We start from the raw sequence: 17639 nt of genomic DNA, 5'->3' as shown, positions 1-17639 counted from the left end.
CACTAAGTAATTCATCTCCAGACACATCCACCGAATGACCAGGCTGGGGAGGTGCTGAGCCCAGGTGGGAAGCCCTGCCCTGTAGGATCTGTGTTCACCATATGCGAGGAGACCCCGTGACCTTTATACCAAGGCTCCCAGCCCCAGACCTTTATACCAAGAGAGACTGGCCCAAGGAGTGGGCACACGAGTGTGAGTGCATTGGGAGTATATATGTGCATGCATGAGTGAGGATATGAGGGTGTGGGGTGCAGGAGTGCACAGATGAGCATGCATGCATGTGTGTTTGTGTGTGTGCCTATGTACAAGTGCGTGTGAGGAGGTAGCAACTGAAGCCTGGACTGTGTTTTTAAAGAGCCTCCAGCAACGTCCACACAGAGTTTCTCAGACCCTGACCCCGCTGGCCATGACCTTCCGGACTCGGGCACTCGTGTGTCCAGGTGTCCAGCCAGAGGCCCCTCCAGGGCTACGGTTGTCGATGACATAAGAGTTGAAGGCTCAGTGCCTTTATTGAGGGCCCAGCTGTGCCTGCGTACTGTGCTGCCCAGGGAGCCCTGCAGCCTGCCCAGGACCAGGCAGCCTGAGTGCACAGGGAATCGCGGCCATGCCAGCCCCTGGAGTGTCAGAGAAGACACAGGCTGAGGAGGAGGGTCACAAGGGAGGCCAGCAGGGCCCCTGGCTGGAGGTGGAGGCTGGGGGTCCCTGAGTAGCCGTACTTGGTCCTGCAGGAAGCCTCCAGCTGGCCCAGTGGGATGGGCTCCTCTCCAGGAGCCTGCTTGTGATCGCTAGCCTGGGGACAGACACAGGTCAGCTGCCTGTCTGAGGGCAGGAGAAGCTTGGGGGTGGGGGGACGGGAGCGTGGCAGTCCCTCCTCACCTGCTCCACCGCCTTGAAGACCCTTAGTAGGTTTTCAGCCAGGGCGCCCCTGACCTCCTCCTCTGTCCACTGTCTCCTGAGCAGCTCAGCGACCAGGTCTGGATACTTGGACACGTCCTCCAGCCCGGAAGGGAGCCTGAGATGTGGGCAGAGAGCCAGAGTCTGCAGTCTGGGGCTTGGAGCCTGGGGGCCCCATCCCAAGCCCTGGAGCCCTCTGCTCCCCACAACATATGGGCAGGGTCTTGCCTTACCTGGACACACCATCGTAGTCCCCACCAAAGCCCACGGCTCCAGCTCCCGCAACCTTCTTGATGTAGTCCAGGTGGTCTGCACAGAGGCAGCACATGAGGCCCTACAAGAGGGACACTCCCACCCCCGCCCGTACCTCGGCCCCTCAAGCCCACCCACCTGCCACTTGGGACAAGTTGGCCTCTGCTTTGCAGGAAACGTAGTCATTGTAGAAGTTCACCATTACCAGGCTGCCCGTCTGCTTCTGCGAGGGAGAGAGGGTGGAGCTAGGGGCAGGGCAGCCAGGCTTCGGGGGCCAGCCCAGGGCAGAGGAGCAGCCCCACCCTCACCACCAGCTGCAGCACGTGGTCGGGCACGTTGCGCCGGTGGTGGCACAGGCTGTATGCCGAGGAGTGGCTGAAGATGACCGGGGCCTTGGACAGCTGCAGAGCGGCCTCCATGGTGGCCACGGACACGTGGGCCAAGTCGATGATGACGCCCAGGCGGTTCATCTCCTTCACGACACTCTGAGGGGGGACGGGATCAGGGGACCTGTCCAGCCCAGAGGGTCACAGACGACACCCCGGGACCAGGCAGGCTGCACTGTGCCCACTTGTTCACAAGACCTCCTGGGGCTCATCATCACCCAGGGCTCATCATTGCCCCGGCCTCCACTCACCTGCCCGAAGGATGACAGGCCTTGGCTCTGGGCTTCGTCCTCTCCCGTGTCCACCAGCCAGTTGTCGGCCCTGGGAGAGCAGAGAGCGGGAGCCCAAGGGGAAGCATGGCTGTCCAGGCCCACCACCCCTCGAGCCTCTTCGGAGGACAGCAGGTACCCCAGGATCCCTGCCCCTAGACCCGACCTGGGGCGGCTCACCAGGGCGTGTTGCAGCTGTGGGTGAGAGTCAGGTAGCGCATGCCCAGGTGGTAGAGCGCCCGCAGGACACCCAGACTGCTGTCGATGGAGTGGCCGCCCTCCACGCCAACCAAACTGGCCACCTTCCCCTCCTGGAAGGCCTGCTGGATCCCTGGGGGTAGGGGGCTGCAACGTGAAAGGACAGCCCAGCGGCTCTGCTCAGGACGGCCCCCTGCCCCCCCCCACCCCCCACCCCCCTGATCCCCGCCCCCCCGCGGGCGCTGGCACGCACCTGCGCTGTCCGTGACACACAGGAAAGTCTCGGGGTAGAGCTGGCACATGCGCTGGATGACGTCAATCTGCTCCAGCGTCCGTTTCACCGAATCCTTGTTCTGGGTGTCGCAGGGCGTGTACGCAGACCAGAACTGGGGGCCACGGTGGGGAGGGGCTGAGAGGCGAGCGGTCGGAACCCAGGCCCTGCCCCTGCTCAGGCATACAGGCCTGGGGCTCCCCTCGCGCCCCAGAAGCCCTCCCCACAGCCTGGGTGGCTATCGGAGCCCCGCTAAGGGCCCAGGGAGGTACACGGCCACCAGTGAGGGGGCGCCAAGGGAAGAGAGGGTGGGCTCCGTGGGCGGGCTCAGGGCCGAACCCTACCTGGGCCCCCACAAAGCCAGCCTTCAGCTTGGGGATGTTGGTGTGCGTGCTGTTCAGGCTGGTCAGGTTGGCCCTCGGGTCCTGAAGCTGATTGTTGAAGTTCTTCAGCAGCTGCCAAGGCAGGTCATTGTGCCTGGAGGGCCAGGAGGGGTCAGGACGGGGGTTTCAGGACAGCTTCCTCCCAGGCAGGCTGCCCCTTCTCTGGCTCCTCTTCTAGTGGCTGAGGACTAGGAGGGTCCCAGAGTGATTGCTGTTACATGAACACACCTGAGCACAGGTGAGCTTCTCAGCCGGCCCCACCCCCAGGCCAGGTCAGCGAGCTGAGCCCTAAGGGGACAGGTCTTCTCTCCCTGAGCCTTCCACTGGGGAAAAAGGAGGGCGCACACTGGCGGACGGTTAAAACAATCTCCATGGATAAGACTGGTTGCCATGGGGTCACTGGATGTAGGGCCTCGGCGAGATTTCACAGATTAAAAACGAAATTCTAGGACTCCCGGCCGTCCGGTGGTTACGACTCTGCGCTTCCAAAGCAGGGGCGCGGGTTCCATCCCTCAGCCGGGAACTAAGACCCCGCCTTGGGGCGTGGTCAAAAAAAGGAGTTGAAATCTCCCTTAGCAGGAGCAGGGGAAGTGAGAGGCGTGGCCTTCCCTGGGGGAGGGTGGCCAACCGAGCAGCGCGCCAGCGCAGAATTTGGGGCTCCCTTCGCACCTCCGGTCGCCTCGCAGACCCTCTCTGCCTCAGTCCATGGGCACAGTCTCGCACCATTTTCAAGAGGATCCTCTATGCTTCCAAAAGACAAGCCCTCTAAAGTCTTCCCAGGAGCCAGGAGGAGGAGAGTGCATTGGAGGTGGGGGTGGGGCAGAGGGAGAGGTGGGAAGGGCGGAGAGGACCGGACCGGACCGGGAGGAGAAGGCGCCGGGGGCGCGGAGGGCTATCAGCCGCTGGCGAGTGGGCACCGGTAGGGCTGGGACACCTTCTCCCTGGCCCCAGGAACTGACAGAGGGGGACCAGGAGCAGCCCCAGAGGAGAGGCCGCTGGGAGCCAAAGCTCCAGATGCTGGAAGTGGCCTCGGCCCTTGGGACCTGGTGAGAGAAGCAGTCTCAGGCCCAGCCCGGACCCTCCGTCTGACTTTTATCAGCCTGTGTGCACACACGCATGGGACATTCAGGGAGCCGTGCAGGGAGCCGCCCGTCTGCATCCCTGGTCTGGTGACAACGGGGACACTTGGAGAGAGCCTTGCTCCCACTGGGAGCCCTCCCATCCAGGCCTCCTCTGCAGCTCTGCAGCCAGGCCCACTGTCCCCAGGACCCTCCCCCATCCCCAGCTCCGCTCCCTCCTCCTGTCTGTTTCTTCATCTGTCGGGGCTGCCTAGTGCGGATCAATCACTATCAACATTAACACTGTGGTGGCCCAGGTTGTCCAGCCCCCTGGGGTGGGCTCTTCCTGATGGTGGGAAGTGAGGGCTCCCTGGACCCCACCCTGGGGCTCCAGACTGTGGAAGCTGCCCCTGGTGCCCTGGGTGGGGCTCCCACCCCAGCAATGTTTTCTGCAAATTCTGAGATTTGACCGCTGGGCATGGCCTTTGCTGACTGAGAGGTGGATGAACTCCAGTGAGGCGAGGTCATCACCTCATTGCAGGATTGGGGGGTGCTGTCCCTGGGGCAGCGCCACCAGGCAGGACTTTACTCCTTTGCTGGTCTAGGACGTGCAGCCCCACCCTCCAGCTGCCTCCACTTTATTCCTCCTTCCTCCCCTCTCCTCCCTTTGTAGGTCTCTGCTCTGTGGGCCGTACCACCTTTTGGAGCCTAGTGGAGCCTCTCTCCTTATCTTTGTGGCTTGGGTAGCATCCTCAGACATGGTAGAGGACTCTTCCATTCTACTAAAAGAAGGGAGGAGAGGGTTCCTAGTCCTGGAGAGTGCTAGGAAGGACAACCAAATGCACACTTAGACCAGCTCTGGCATACAGATGTGATGGCTGGAGCTGGTGCAGCTATGTTAAATCACGAGGTAACTGTGGGAATGGTGGCTGCACTATTGTGGAATGCTGTACCAGGGCTTCCTCTGCACTTTTCTGTTGTTAAAGCTACTTCTTTGTGTCTCTTAGCTACACTGCTTTTGAGACAGCTCCATTACCTAGACTCAACCCCGTCTCCCTGTGCCCAGCTGCCCTGAGTCCTCCAGAATGAAGGAACAGCTTCCCTGGTTCATTCTGTTGATCATCTACCTGTGCTTGCTGGCCTGGGTTGCCCAGTCCCTGAACCCGGACCTGTGAGACAGAAGGGCCTCCAGGGTGGGAGCCAAGGGCAGCTGCCTCTGCAGAAAGCTCTCTATGCCTGTGGAGCAGGCGAGCGGCGAGCAGAGGGATGGGAGGTCCAGGAAGCACGGGAAGGAGAGTGGTCAGGGGAGGGCTGTGGGAAGGAGGAAAGGTGGGGTGCACACTGACCCTTGATGGCCACTTCCTTCTCTAGGGCTACCCTGCAGCTCCAGGCAGGTCTTATCTGACAAGACACTCACTTTCTTTGCTTTTCATCTAGAACTTTTGTCCAGCAAAACCCAGCAGCATGTAGTGTTCTCCTAGCCTTCCTGGCACCCAAGAGCCCATGCACACTGGATACTGCTCCTCTGGGCTGCATGCAGCCTGTGTGCCGGGCACCATGGCAGGCGGGTGGACAGGAGAGCAGGCGGGGCGGGAGTGTGTGTGCAGGTGGTGTCCTTCCCAGGGCTCTGGAAGTCCCCGAGGAGCCGGGGCCAGGATCAGGGGAGGGGACCTGGCCAGGCTTGCCTGCAGCCTCGAGGGGCCCCAGGGGCAGCTGTGAGGACTTTTTTTTCTTTGTTTGTTTTTATTGTTCCAAGCTCAGTGGGAGTCATGGCAGGGGGCATCTTGAAGGACAGAGGTGGGACTTGGGTCTCCAAGCCTCCCCCTGGCTGCAGTGTGAGACCTGACCTCGAGCCTGTGGGAGGAGGGGACGGTCAGAGATGCAGGCCTGACCTCAAGCAGGGGGTGGGGTGGTGGAGGAGGGTAACTGAAGGGAACAGGCAGGCCCAGGTTGGCCGCAACATCAGGGAGAGACAAGGTGTCTCTAGGGTCTTGGCTGGAATGGTACCCGTGGGAGTGGGTGCCCAGGAGCTTGTCTGGGGCACTGAAGGCTGGCGTGCCTCGGTGAGGTCAAGCTGGGATTTGATGGGGTCACGCCAGGTGGATGGGGCGGCGGGGTGTGTGACAAGAGGGCCTCAAGAAGAAGGGTCAAGAGGGCCAGCAGGGTCTTCCCCAGTGACACCCTCCCTGCCCTTCCTGTGAGGCAGGGCCCCCAGCCCCCCGCTTCCGGAGCTGGGATCCAGCCCCCAGGAGGTTCAGGTTGGGCTCAGGTGCCCCGGGAGCTGCTGAGGACCGGGGGCCTAACCACTCACCCACTTCCTTCCCCGTTGCCACAGACCCTCCCCTGCTGAAGTCTTTGTGGCCCTGAGATCCCACAAAGAGTTCAGCAAAGAGCAAAGGCCATGTTTCAGTTGGAGAGACTGCGTCTTGGGGAGACAGGGCAGTACCTGTCTCAGGTCACATGAGCCTTGATCACAGCTCCCCCAGCCCAGACCTCAGACCCGTCCCGAGTGGCTGCTTACCCGTCAATGACAGGTGTGCTCTGCATGAGTCTCACCGCATTGTCCCGGAACTGGTCTGCAGTGCAGACGGCCACCAGGGGCCAGAGCCACCAGCCGGTCCACATGGCACTGTCCCTGGGCACCCGCTGCCTGCCGCTGCTGTGCGTCTGTCCTAACCAGCTGTCCTGCCAGAAGACGGAGGCCTTTGGTCCAGGTGATCGCTGCCCAACCTCCCGTTTATCAGTAATCAGCGCATTCCCTGTGAGGGTGGGAAGATGGGAGTTCCTGGACCCCGTGGCTGGGCGTCGCTGTCTGAGGCTGGGCGTCATTGTCCGGGCCAGGCCCAGGTGCAGTAAAACCCCAAGGGCGGAGCTGCTGCCCAGAGGACAGGAGAAGAGGCGGGGAGGGCCTTACCTCCACGCCCGCCCCTAGGACCCAGTGCCTGAGGTCTGCAAACAAGATTCGATTTTGCGTCCTTGAATGCACCCCTCGGTTTGCCTGTCAAGTAGTTTTATGTTACTTTCCACAGACAGTGGAGCACAGCCCCACAGGTGTGCTCCCACCAAACCCCACCCTGGTCCTGGGGACAGCACTGTGACCCACGCTCAGCAGCAGGTTGGACACTGGGGCTTGGGGTCAGAAGCCTGGAGTGTTTGTGCTTCCTCAGAACTGGAGGCTCACACAGGTCTCTCAGATGGATTGTTTGAGGACAAACAGGTCTTGAGTGGGGCAGTTTGAGGATGCTCCCAGGAGCCGCTGGGATGGGTGAATCAGTGATCCTTGTCCCAGGGCTGGGCCAGCATCCTGGTTCTGGTGGGCAACTCTGGCTCCTCGGGGTTGCTGGGTTCCGCAGGGCTGGTCTTACCGGGTCATTCATGTTCAGTTCTGGGACTTCAGCTGCAGATGACTCTTGCAAGTTGGTGACAGAGGACACATTTCCAGGAGTTAAGCTGTGGGCATGACCATACGTCCTTGGGTGACCCAAGAAACACAAGACTCAAGGACACTCAACTACACCCATGGGAGGGCCGGGTACACCCTTGTTCAAACACGAGAGGATTTCCAGGATGATAGCCCTGGAAGACGACAGCCAAGGGGCCCAAGTCTATACCCAGGATGGCTCGTGCTGTGCAGGGTCCATTCCGCCTCCTCCCTCCAGTAACTCACAGCCTGTGTCCCTTGGTGGGGCTCGGGGTCAGGCTGCTTGTGCACGTGGTCAGACTTCTCATCCGTGGCATCTGTCTGTGAACAGAAGTCATCATGGGCCCTCCTGCTGGGAGCGCCGACCTGTGGACCCGTGGGTTAGGCCCCACACTCACACCTGAATCTGTCTGCTCAAGTCGATTGTTCATCCTGGGGTCTCTGATTGCCTGACAGTCTTCCACGGTCTGGGCCTCCTACTCACAGTGCCCAGCTTCGGATCCATGGTTCCCACTGAATTTCTGTGTTGGGCCCTCTGCCTCTAGGTTTATGTCCTGCTTCACTAGAGCTGTTCCCCCAAAACACCCCTGGCAGTGGTGTTGGGAAGTGAACTTCCAAGCTCTGGAATGTTTGCACTTGACATTATTATGCCCTCATAAGTGAGCAATAGGTCTGCTGGCCTTGCACTTCTGGATCATAACCTGTTTCCTCTCGAAAGTGAAAGGCTATCCACAATGCACTATTGCTGAGAATTCAATTCTTTGTAGGCAGCTTGTTGCCTTGAGCTACCTCTTCCTCCTTGGCTCTGCACTTTCTCAGTGAACGGCCTCACTGGAGACTGTTTTCATCTGACCAGCTCCTAGTGCGGGGTCGCTGGCTCTGCCGCTGGTCCCAGAACACGCCCTGGAATCCTCCTCTGTCTGCTCCCGGGCACCGTGTTCAGTCGGATGCTGGACCTCTGGCACTGCTCCTATTTGACTCTTGTGTTTTTCTCTCCTGTTTTAGGTTTTCTTGTGCTTTTATTCTATGCATTTCTATTCTGTGAATTTATGAATGGAATATTCTTTGAATTTATTCTATAAGTTTCCTTGTTTCTGAATTTAAGCATTTTCACCCAGTTTTCTTTCAGAAATTATATACTTAACCTCCCAAAGTACCGTCTTGTGTTTCTGTTGTTGGTGGGTTTCTTTTATCTTTGCTCCTCGTTCTTATATGGAAGCAATATTATCTGGTGTCAGTTGGTAGTTCTGTTTTCTTTTCTCCTGTTTACTGGATGATAATGTTTCCTCTGGACCCCTTTCCCCGCATTGTGTATTTTGACCTTTCATCGCATGTGCAGGCTGTCCTCTACCAGCTGGAGGTCTTTGTCACTTCATGCAGTAGCCAAACTGCTAGATACCAGAGCCTCCCAAAGCAAGAGGGGGTCCTTAATGTCAGAATCTAACATGAGCGCATCACAGCAACCCTGATTCTCAAAACAAACATATTTTTAGGGACACTCCCTGGTGTCTTTTTCCCCGGAGTCAGCCTGGCCACGGACCAACCAGGACTGTCCATCTGTGTCTGTGGGCACCGGGGGTCAGCCTGTCCACCATCCAGCCATCCATAAGTCTGATTTTAGCCGTCTCTCACTCCCACCTGCTCCTGTGACATCTAAGTTGAACTCCCCTCTGGTTTCTGATGGGCCCCTGCCCTCTGCACCCCTGCCGCCCTCTTCTGTAAATGCTCCTGAAATGGCCGTCTCCATCTAAGTTATCCCCCAAAACAGGCTGAATCTGCCAGTCAAGGACTCTTCCTCTGTGGGACAATGCAGGTTCTGCCTGAGTCATTTCCTGCCACCTGGAGGGACATGGCAAGGAAATGCCCGTCTCAGGCCCACCTCTGACCGACGGGCTGCAGTGGGTGTAGCTGTGGAGGATTCTTACGGTGTCTCTGCTTCCTCCTGTGCTGGCACCCCGTGACATAAGCCTCAGGGACAAAGTGGGCTCAACGGCCTGGCCCAGGTCCTTTGATTTTAGAGACTCTCTCAGGAGGTGGGACCAGGCTTGGGTTGAGAGCACAAGCTTGGGAACAGGCCGCCCTGGGTTCATGCCCCTGTGTGGCCTACTGCGTGTTCCAGAACTGGCAGCACTCGCCTGTCCATCCTCCTTACTCTCTGCCAAGAGGAGAGGCAATCGGCTCAACCCGCAGAGAAAGCGGCCGGCATGACTTCCGTGCTGCCATCTGGCTCCTGTCCTGGACACACCATGGGGGATGCAGCCACCAGCCCAGCTCCCCCCACCCCCAGCTGACGGCCAGCTGCGGCCCCCTGCCAGCTCCTGGCTGAGGCCGGACTCTGGGCCAGAGACCAGTTGGCCCTGCTGGGTCTGGAAACGTGAGCAAAGACGGAGACCCCTGAGTGCCGGCTAGATCTTTGGAGGATCGCTTGTTCAACAGCAGGGAGCTGACACGCTGGCCCTTCTCTCGCGGCTGGTGACGGTGTTGGTGACAGTGCCTTGTGGTCTGTAAAATGGGTGAGTAACCCGAACCACCTTAGGCTGCTGGGGGCGGCCGCGCCCCACAGTCTCCTTGGCAACAAGAAGCCCCCGGTCCACGGCGGCTGAGGACGTGCGCTCTCCCCTAGGGTTCCTGAGAGAATGGCCAAGCCTTGCCGCCTGCTCAGCTCCCAGGGGAGCCGCCTAATTGTCTGCCTTAAAACGTTTTCACGTTTTATTTAAATGAAGAGAATGATGTTATTAATGGGAAATATCAGCGTCACTTGCCGTCATCAGAAGGAACACGGTGACAATAAACACACAAAAAGCAAGCAGTGCTGCTACATTTTGGCGGGAGCTGGAGAGGCGGCCAGGGAGCAGCCAGAGCCTGCCCGGCTCTTCACAAACCCGCCCGGAGCAGCCCAGGTGCTCATGAGCTCCCGGGACGGTCCCCCAAGATGCCCCCATCTGCACCTGCGCCCGCAGGGGCGCAGCCCCGACACAGCCCAGAGCAGCCGGAGGCCCTGAGTCCACAGCCCCTGCCCCTCAGGAACACACACCCTGTGTGTGCGAACAGACACAGGCAAACACAGCTAACCACACACCCACATGCAGTGCACGGTTACACAGGCACCCTGGCACAACCACCTGTGTGCCAAGATGCTTGTGCCCCGACATAGCAAGCGTGCCGACACCTCCTGTGACCCACACACCAGCACACGCACACACCAGGACATCACAGACGAGACCTGCATGTGCAGGCGCAGCCCAGGCTTATGAGCACACCCGTGTGGACTTGCCCATGTGATCAGACACACACAGATGCCAAGATGCAGACGTGCACACAGACACATATTTAGCACACCAATATAAACTCACAGTAATACACAGGTGCATGGTTGTGACCACGCGCTCACACACACTCTTACCCCAGGCCTGTCCTGGCACGCGCACAGCACATAGGCTTAGCCTTGCAGGTGCCCTCGTCTCTGTGTCACTGTGCCCACGGCCCCCATGTCCACTTTGTGGCCTATGGCCGGGCCCTCAGCCCCGTGACCACCCACAGAGCCTGGAACACGCCAGTGGGCCTGGAGGCAATGGGGTGTGCTGGCGTGTCCTGGGGAGCCCTGGGTCCAGGCCCTTCAGACCATGTGGCCTCTGTGTCCAGGCATCCTGAGGCCTCTCAGCTGTCCAGGCCCAGTCGTGAAGGCACTGCCCAGGTCTCTGCCCACAACCCTCATGGATGCCCCTGTCCACCCAGCCCCAGGGTGCCTTCAGGCTGCTGGCTTCTCCACAGGCCTCCTGGTCCCCCACTGTGCCCTCTGCCCCCACTGTGCCCTCTCCCCCCACTGTCCCCTCTGCCCCCACTGTCCCCTCTGCCCCCACTGTCCCCCTCTGCCCCACTGTCCCCCTCTGCCCCCCTCTGCCCCCTCTGCCCCCTCTGCCCCACTGCCCCTGCCCCCTCTGCCCCCACTGTTCCCTCTGCCCCTCTACCCCCACTGTCCCCCTCTGTCCCCCTCAGTCCCCCACTGGCCCCACTGGCCCCCTCTGTCCCCTTCTGTCCCCACTGTCCCCTCTGTCCCCAATGTCCCCTCTGCCCCCCAATGTCCCCTCTGTCCCCCAGTGTCCCCCACTGTCCCCCTCTGTCCCCCCGTCCCCCTCTGTCGCCCTCTGTCCCCTGTCCCCCACTGTTGCCCTCTGTCCCCCACCGTCCCCCTCTGTCCCCTCTGCCCCCACTGTCCCCCACTGTCCCCCACTGTCCCCCTCTGTCCCCCACTGTCTGGGGTTAACTGCACAGCCCCCACTGGCTGTCCCCACCACTCTGAGCTCCGTGGTCCACTGGACACAGCAGCGGTCCCTCCCTCAGGGGCTCCAGAGACACTCCCAAGAGGCCCTGGCCCTCCATTCACCCCTAGAACCACAGCCCAGCAGGCCCTTTCCTTACCCGCCCGCGATGCACTCACCCGTTGGGCACCTGAACCGGTCCCCTCAGCTCAGACTCAGAGGCCTCACCAGGCATACAGTAGGTATCCACTAATGGCTGCCCTGCCGGGTGCTGCCTAAACCAGACAGCCCTCCAGCGATGGGAGGAGACAGGCTTCCTGCAGCTCAGTGAGTGCTGGTGCCCAGGCTCTCCAGGAACAGGAGGGCGGGCTCCCCTCAGGTCACGAGACCTGGGGGGTTGTTTCTGTTTTTCTCAAGTTGCACCCGCCCCTGAGTTCCACAGGCGGCCTCGGAGGGGTGAACGCTGCACACGTGTCAGCTGGTCTGAGTTTCTGCAGACACGAGAGGCAGGCGTGCCCGGCACATACAGCCCTCCCAGGCTCAGCGCCCTCTGACCCTCAGGCTGGGCCTCAGGCCCAGGGCAGGCCAGACAGGGCCGGGCTGGGTGGCAGGGAGTCGGGGTCCCTAGACAGGCGGGGGGGTGGTGCCCTCGGACAGGCTGGTGGCATCCAGTGAGGGGCTGAGTTAGGAGTCGTGGGGCGTCACAAGGATGGCTGGGCTGGGCCGCGCTCCCCCTCCCCCCGGGCAGGCCCACAGCATCATCTGGTAGCAGCCAACCTGGCACCTGAGGGGATGCCACCCCGCCCTCACTGACCGGGGTCGAGGGCGACGGCCGTGTCCAGGAATGGAAGGTGTCTCCGCTGCAGCCTGGCCCAGAGGCTGGAGCCCACATTCTATATGCACAGTGCTCTCAGCTCCAGGAGGGTCTGAAGCAGGCGGGGATCGGAATGTCCTCTGGCAGAGACTCAGACCAGGAGAAGGTCTGTGTGGAGCCCCGGCCCAGCTGGGGGCTGGCTGTGCTAATTGGTTTCAGGATTCTGAGGTTAGGATGGGGGGGACACACCCTGGCAGGCACTGGCAAACAGCTGGCAGACAGCTGGCAGTCCCATCCCCACCCAGGGAGGGTCCCAGCAGCCCGGGTGGGGACACAGTGCCCCAGTCTCAACCCCCTCTGCTCTGGCCCCCTCCTGGTTCACAGACACTGACTGAGTGGGGCAGCCCCTGCCCCAGCTGTGAGGCGCTCAGTTCCTAGAACTGGGAGGAATGGGACGTCATAATGGGGCTGGGTCATATAGGGGGATGTAGCGTGAGAAGGGGGCTCCAAGAGCAATGCGGAGAGCTGGGAGGTGCCACCTGCCAAGGCTTTGGAGCAAGTCGGCTCCCTTGATCCTCCCCTAGAGGGTGGTGAGAGTTCAGGAGGAGGGCTGGTTCAGGGTGGAGAAGGGGCTGAGGGTCTGACCCTGGGCACCGCAGACCAGCGCCTGGGGGAGGCAGCCACGTGCAGCCCCTGCCTGCAAGGTGATCCCCCAGTTCCATATTTGGGGTGGCACCCCTTTGTGGGCACAGAGGCTGGAGAGGAGAACTTTCCCCAGGTCTGCCCAGGGTCTTGGCATCGGTGGACGGGTGGGAGGGCCAGAGGTGCTGAGGCCGGGGTGGAAGGGGCAGATTCCTGCTTTTGATGTTATTACAAAAGGGGCAGATTCCTGCTTTTGATGTTTGACATTTTTAGCATGTGCATTAAAATGGAAAAATAATTAAAACAGAGAAGAGTGTTTAAGCGGGCTCTGCACAGAGATGGGGGTGGGTGCCCCTGACTCCAGGCCCTCCACTCTCAGGGCCTGGCTCCTGGCTGAGTTCCTGTGTGGACGCCAGGTGTCCCCCTGGCAGGCGGACGTCCCAGGAAGGTCCGGATGGTGCCCAAGGAGGGGCACGTCTGGGTGCCCCACCAGCTACTCCGTCAGCAGGTCCCTCTGCTCACAGATTTCCCCATTCCGGGGCGCCCCCATCTACACCCCTGCCCCAGCCTGGCCCCCCCCACATGCAGGGCAGGGTGATTGCTGAGCTGGACTAGGGCAGGGCAGGCGACAGCCTCCCAGTGGGGCCAGCCTTGTCCCCTGAGTCTAGGGCACAGACAGCGGCGCTCACATGGGGACACTCTAGATGTGGGCGGGATGCTGGTGAGAAAATGCTCCAGGTCCCTTAAGCACTGGGTGTGGGCTGCCCTGTCCTGTCTGTGAGACAGGCCTGGAGCCCCAGGCTCGCCCCAAGGCTGGTAGAGGCTCACACTGGAGGCCAGGGGCTTGGGTCCCCTTGGTCCGGCCCTCCCACTGCTGCCCCCTGGTGGCCAGTCGGGTCCTGCGGTGTGGCCCAGAGGTCTCATCTGTGGGGCAGGGCCCTGCAGAATCCTGGTTCCCCTTTCCCAGGTCTGGAAACCGAGGCGAGGGGTGCACACACCCAGGCCTCATGGCTCAGAGCTGAGGCTGGAGCCCAGGCCGCAGGACAGCAGCAGCTCAGGCCTCCCCCGCCTGCTGTCCCCAGGGTACCCGGAAGCCCTTGGCTCCCCTGTCCGAGGCCACCCTCTGTGGCCTCCAGAACTGCCCCGCCGCCCATTCCCAGTGGGCAAGGCCGTCAGATGCCTTCCAGCCTCACTGCCTGGATGAAGAAGGAGCCCTTGTCCTCACCTTCCTCATCCCCAGAGCTGTGGACACACAAGCAGATCTGGATTCATCAGTGAATCAGGAGACTGAGGCCTGGACGGGCCACACTCAGGGAAACCAGACGCCCCCTCCTGCCATGACGCCGAACTCCTGCCTCCCTGGGTCTGGACACAGGCCAGCAACAGCCAGCAAGTCTCAAGGGAGACGCCGCACTGTGCTTTCTCCCCCACGGAAGCAGCTCTACTGAATAAAAGTGACATAGCCCCCAAGCTACCTGGGCCCAGGCAGACCCCACCCACAAGTCCAGCACGACCCGCACTGTGCCCAGCACCCCCTCCCTAGAATATGCTACGACCATCCCCCGAAGGGCTTAAAGCCTGTCCCCTTCCTGTGGCTGTGAGACAGTGATGTCCACAGGAAAGGGGATTGAGCAAGGAAAAAGAAAAGCGACACAGGTTCCTTGCAAGACTTTGAGCCTTGAAGCCATTATTTAACTTGAGGTGAGGTAGACTCAGAGACCCTGACTGGTGAGGGAGTGCCGAAGGTATGCTGGTCTGGGGAAGAAAGAAAGTTTAGTTGCTTAGTCATGTCCGACTCTTTGCGACCCCATGGACTGTAGCCCACCAGGCTCCTCCATCCATGGGATTTTCCAGGCAAGAGTACTGGAGTGGGTTGCCATTGCCTTCTCCAGAGGATCTTCCAAACCCCGGGATTGAACCCGGGTCCCCCCCATTATAGGTGGAAGCTTTACCATCTGAGCCATCAAGTAAGTCCTGCTGCTCTGGGGTGTCACTTTTAACCATGTGTTTCTCAGAGAAGAAGGCAGGGTGGGCCCAGGGGCCTGTCCATGGGGCTCTCTTCCCATTGACCAGTGGGCGGCAGCTAGAGGGGGGCTCTGAGCACAGGGGGCTGCAGGACCCATGCACGCATCCCATGTCCCAGCGCTTCAAGCCCACGGAACAGACCCACTCGGTTAGGAAACGTCTCTGCATTAGATACAAAGAACACAGCCCACTCGCGCTTTGTTATTCTTGTGAGTTGATCTGCTGCCACCAGGAGGACCGAACGTTCTGAGCTTTCAGTGAGAATCAGGGGGCCTTTGTCATCTGCCCAACATGGGCTCCTGCTGACAGCCCACTCTGATTCTTCCACTCCATCTTTCACTCACTCATTCATTCAGCACGTCTATCCCACCTGATGGGGGGATGGTAGTGAGCAGAGCAGAGAGCAGGGCAGCCAGGCAGAACTGCAGAAAAGGACGGCTTCCTGGAGGAGGGGACAGACTAGCTGAATCTTAAAGGGCGGGCAGCCAGGGAGAAAGGTTCTATGCAGAGGACAGCAGAGGTGTGGGGGCGGGAAGGCGGCAGGGGCCTCACCTGCCCCAGCGTGTCTGTACCGCATCCTAAGGACAGCAGAGAGGCTGCTGACAAGAAGTCGGGATGCCAAGGGGAACCCTGTGAGCCTCAGTGTCACACTGATCACAGCTCTCTCACCTTCTGGAATTCCACCTGCTTCAGGCTCCCTGTCTCCCTGCTCTGCTGACCTGGGTTCCAGCCACCTCCCCTTGAGGCAGCACCTCCCTAGTGGCAGACCCCCAACCCCTGGCAGCCCCCTGGCCCTCAGCATGCTCACTGTGGCCTCAGCAGCAATGCAGGCTTCACCCCAGGACCTCACGGCCCGTGCTAGTCCTGCCCTAGCACCTACCTCCCCTCCTAGGAAGGAGAAAATGCCCCATTTCCGCCAGAGAAGCCCTAGTCTTCAGATTGTGAGAGGTGGTGGGGCGGGGCGGGGGGGGGCAGCTGTGTGGGGGAGGGACTGGCTCAGGAAGCTGTCCCCTCCCCTCTCAGCCTCCCAGCACCCTGCCTAGGGAGAAGCGGCTGTATGGGCTCCCAGCTTCCTTCCAGTGGGCAGCCCAGGGGAGTGGATGCAGTGCCGGCTGCCTCGTCCAGCTTTGCAATGGCACATCTCAGTGACTGCTCCAGGCGGGTGTATGTAAGCCTCTCTGGTTCTTTTTATTTTACATTTTAACTGTGAAAATATCATATATGTACGAAAAACTATGTAAGTCATGTTTGTACATCCACACAGAAATGTTCACAGCAGCCAAAAGATACCAACAACGCAAAAGCCCAACGTCTGATGAATAAACAAAATGTAGTCCATCAAGCTGCGTGGTTAGAGTTGCATCATGTAAGGCAGGGGCAGAGATCACAGTGCATTTTATAGCTGTTACAGCCCAATTGCCCTCGTGAATATCAGTAACCCCTGACCTGGCACACAAGCTCCCGCCCAATACCGCCACATCCAGGTTAGGATTTCAGCACGTGAAGGGGGCACACACGTTCATTGTATAACAGGTGGCAGGTGAGCTGTATCTCAGCAAAGCCATCCCCACCACAGCACGGGGGGCAGCCCTGACGTTCACCCAGAGTGGACAGACCCACAGATCGTAGCGCATCCACACAGGGAGGGTGGTGTGGAGTGAACGGGAACTGTGGGCACACACACGCAACAACACGGCTGAGCACTGAGCACGGGGAGGAGTCAGAAGGGCGCTCGACCGCGGTCCTTGCCCTGGGACAGGTAATCCAGGAGGTGGGAGGATTGAGGGTCCTGGACTGATCATCTCTGGGAAAGTCTTCAGGAGGTGGCGGCAGGCCAGGGTGTGCCTATTTGGTGGACAAGGAAGATGAGACTAGGATCCCAGGAGGCAGGGGGCCAGCAGGGGCCGCCCCCAGCAAAGGGGAAGAAGGGCCCACTTGAGCCAGAATGGGCTTTGGACTTGCCCCTGGGCTGCCCCGCCAGTCCAGTCAGAGCCCAGACTCTTCCCTGGCCCCTGGCCTTGCACAGCTGGCCTCCCACCACCCCATGGACCCCCTTACCCCTCCCTCCCTGCCCACCAGTCAGGCCCCCAGCGATGCCTGCACCAGACATCCACCCACACAGTCCGCCTCAGCCTGATTACAGCAGCATTTCCCCAAACAAGGTCACATTCACGGCTCCGGAGGCTGTACCTCTGGGGGCCATCACCCCACCCACTGCAGCTGGGTCTCAGTAGTGCCCCATTTCCCAAAGGGGCTTACGGTGTCAGACAGCCTGCCGAAACCACCCAGCCAATGGGTGAGCTTCCGATCGGGTGGGGGAGACACAGGAGCCCCCCTCGCGGGGACACGTGCCTCATCTAGATGGGGCGCTGGGGGTGTGCACCCCAAGATCACTCCAGAACGCTGCCCTGCCCTCCGCAGAAGAGGGGGTGCCACACAGGCCCTGAAACACCAGAGTCAGGAGACCCCTGACATGGCCCTCCTCCTGGGGGCAGATGTCACAGCAAGAGGGTGAAGCTGGGTGACAGGGGAGGGTGAGTGGCCCCAGTGGAGGTGGAGCTCGCTCGCTGAGACCCTGGGGGCGGCCTGGAAACAAGCCTCCCCCTCAGAGACGGGTGCCCCCAGGCACCCCATGAACCAGCCTGAGCGGAGTGTGTCCAGGATCCTACTGGGGGCCGGTGCAGGGGGGCCTTGGCTGCCTGGAGAAAGCCCCATGGCCACAGAGGTTCTTTTCCTTTATCCTGGATGATTCTTCCAGAGCACTTCT

The 17639-nt window shown here is 60.5% G+C and overlaps 1 protein-coding gene across 4 annotated transcripts; it reads right to left on the bottom strand.

Annotated features, from left to right (window-relative positions):
- Positions 488-11777, bottom strand: DPEP1 (dipeptidase 1 (renal)). Of its 4 annotated transcripts, XM_018061894.1 has the most exons (14): positions 11571-11777; positions 7379-7453; positions 7077-7161; positions 6626-6709; positions 6233-6396; positions 2615-2747; positions 2253-2385; positions 1982-2132; positions 1784-1853; positions 1455-1631; positions 1285-1369; positions 1128-1203; positions 877-1012; positions 488-790 (listed from the first exon to the last, which is right to left on the bottom strand). In XM_018061894.1, the coding sequence occupies exons 1-14, from the start codon at positions 11624-11626 to the stop codon at positions 623-625; spliced, it is 1593 nt and encodes a 530-aa protein (XP_017917383.1). In that variant the 5' UTR covers positions 11627-11777; the 3' UTR covers positions 488-622. The 4 variants fall into 4 exon arrangements, with proteins under 4 accessions (XP_017917383.1, XP_017917384.1, XP_017917387.1 ...); XM_018061895.1 differs by lacking the exon at positions 6626-6709; XM_018061898.1 differs by lacking the exons at positions 6626-6709; positions 7077-7161; positions 7379-7453.

This window comes from Capra hircus, chromosome 18 (assembly GCF_001704415.2).
Source record: "Capra hircus breed San Clemente chromosome 18, ASM170441v1, whole genome shotgun sequence".
In the NCBI taxonomy this organism is placed as follows: domain Eukaryota; kingdom Metazoa; phylum Chordata; class Mammalia; order Artiodactyla; family Bovidae; genus Capra; species Capra hircus.
Note: the sequence above shows the minus strand (reverse complement) of the source record. Positions and strands in the feature narration are given on the sequence as shown.

What these genes read in the sequence shown, in the direction of transcription:
- DPEP1 (XM_018061894.1), bottom strand. Translation starts at nt 11,626, where the DNA reads ATGCCTGGTGAGGCCTCTGAGTCTGAGCTGAGGGGACCGGTTCAGGTG. An exon ending in CCGGTTCAGGTGCCCAACGG is followed by an intron (nt 7,454 to 11,570) that starts GTGAGTGCATCG and finishes TTCTGTTCACAG; the next exon opens with ACAGATGCCACGGATGAGAA. An exon ending in GCCTGTCATCCTTCGGGCAG is followed by an intron (nt 1,632 to 1,783) that starts GTGAGTGGAGGC and finishes GTCCCCCCTCAG; the next exon opens with AGTGTCGTGAAGGAGATGAA.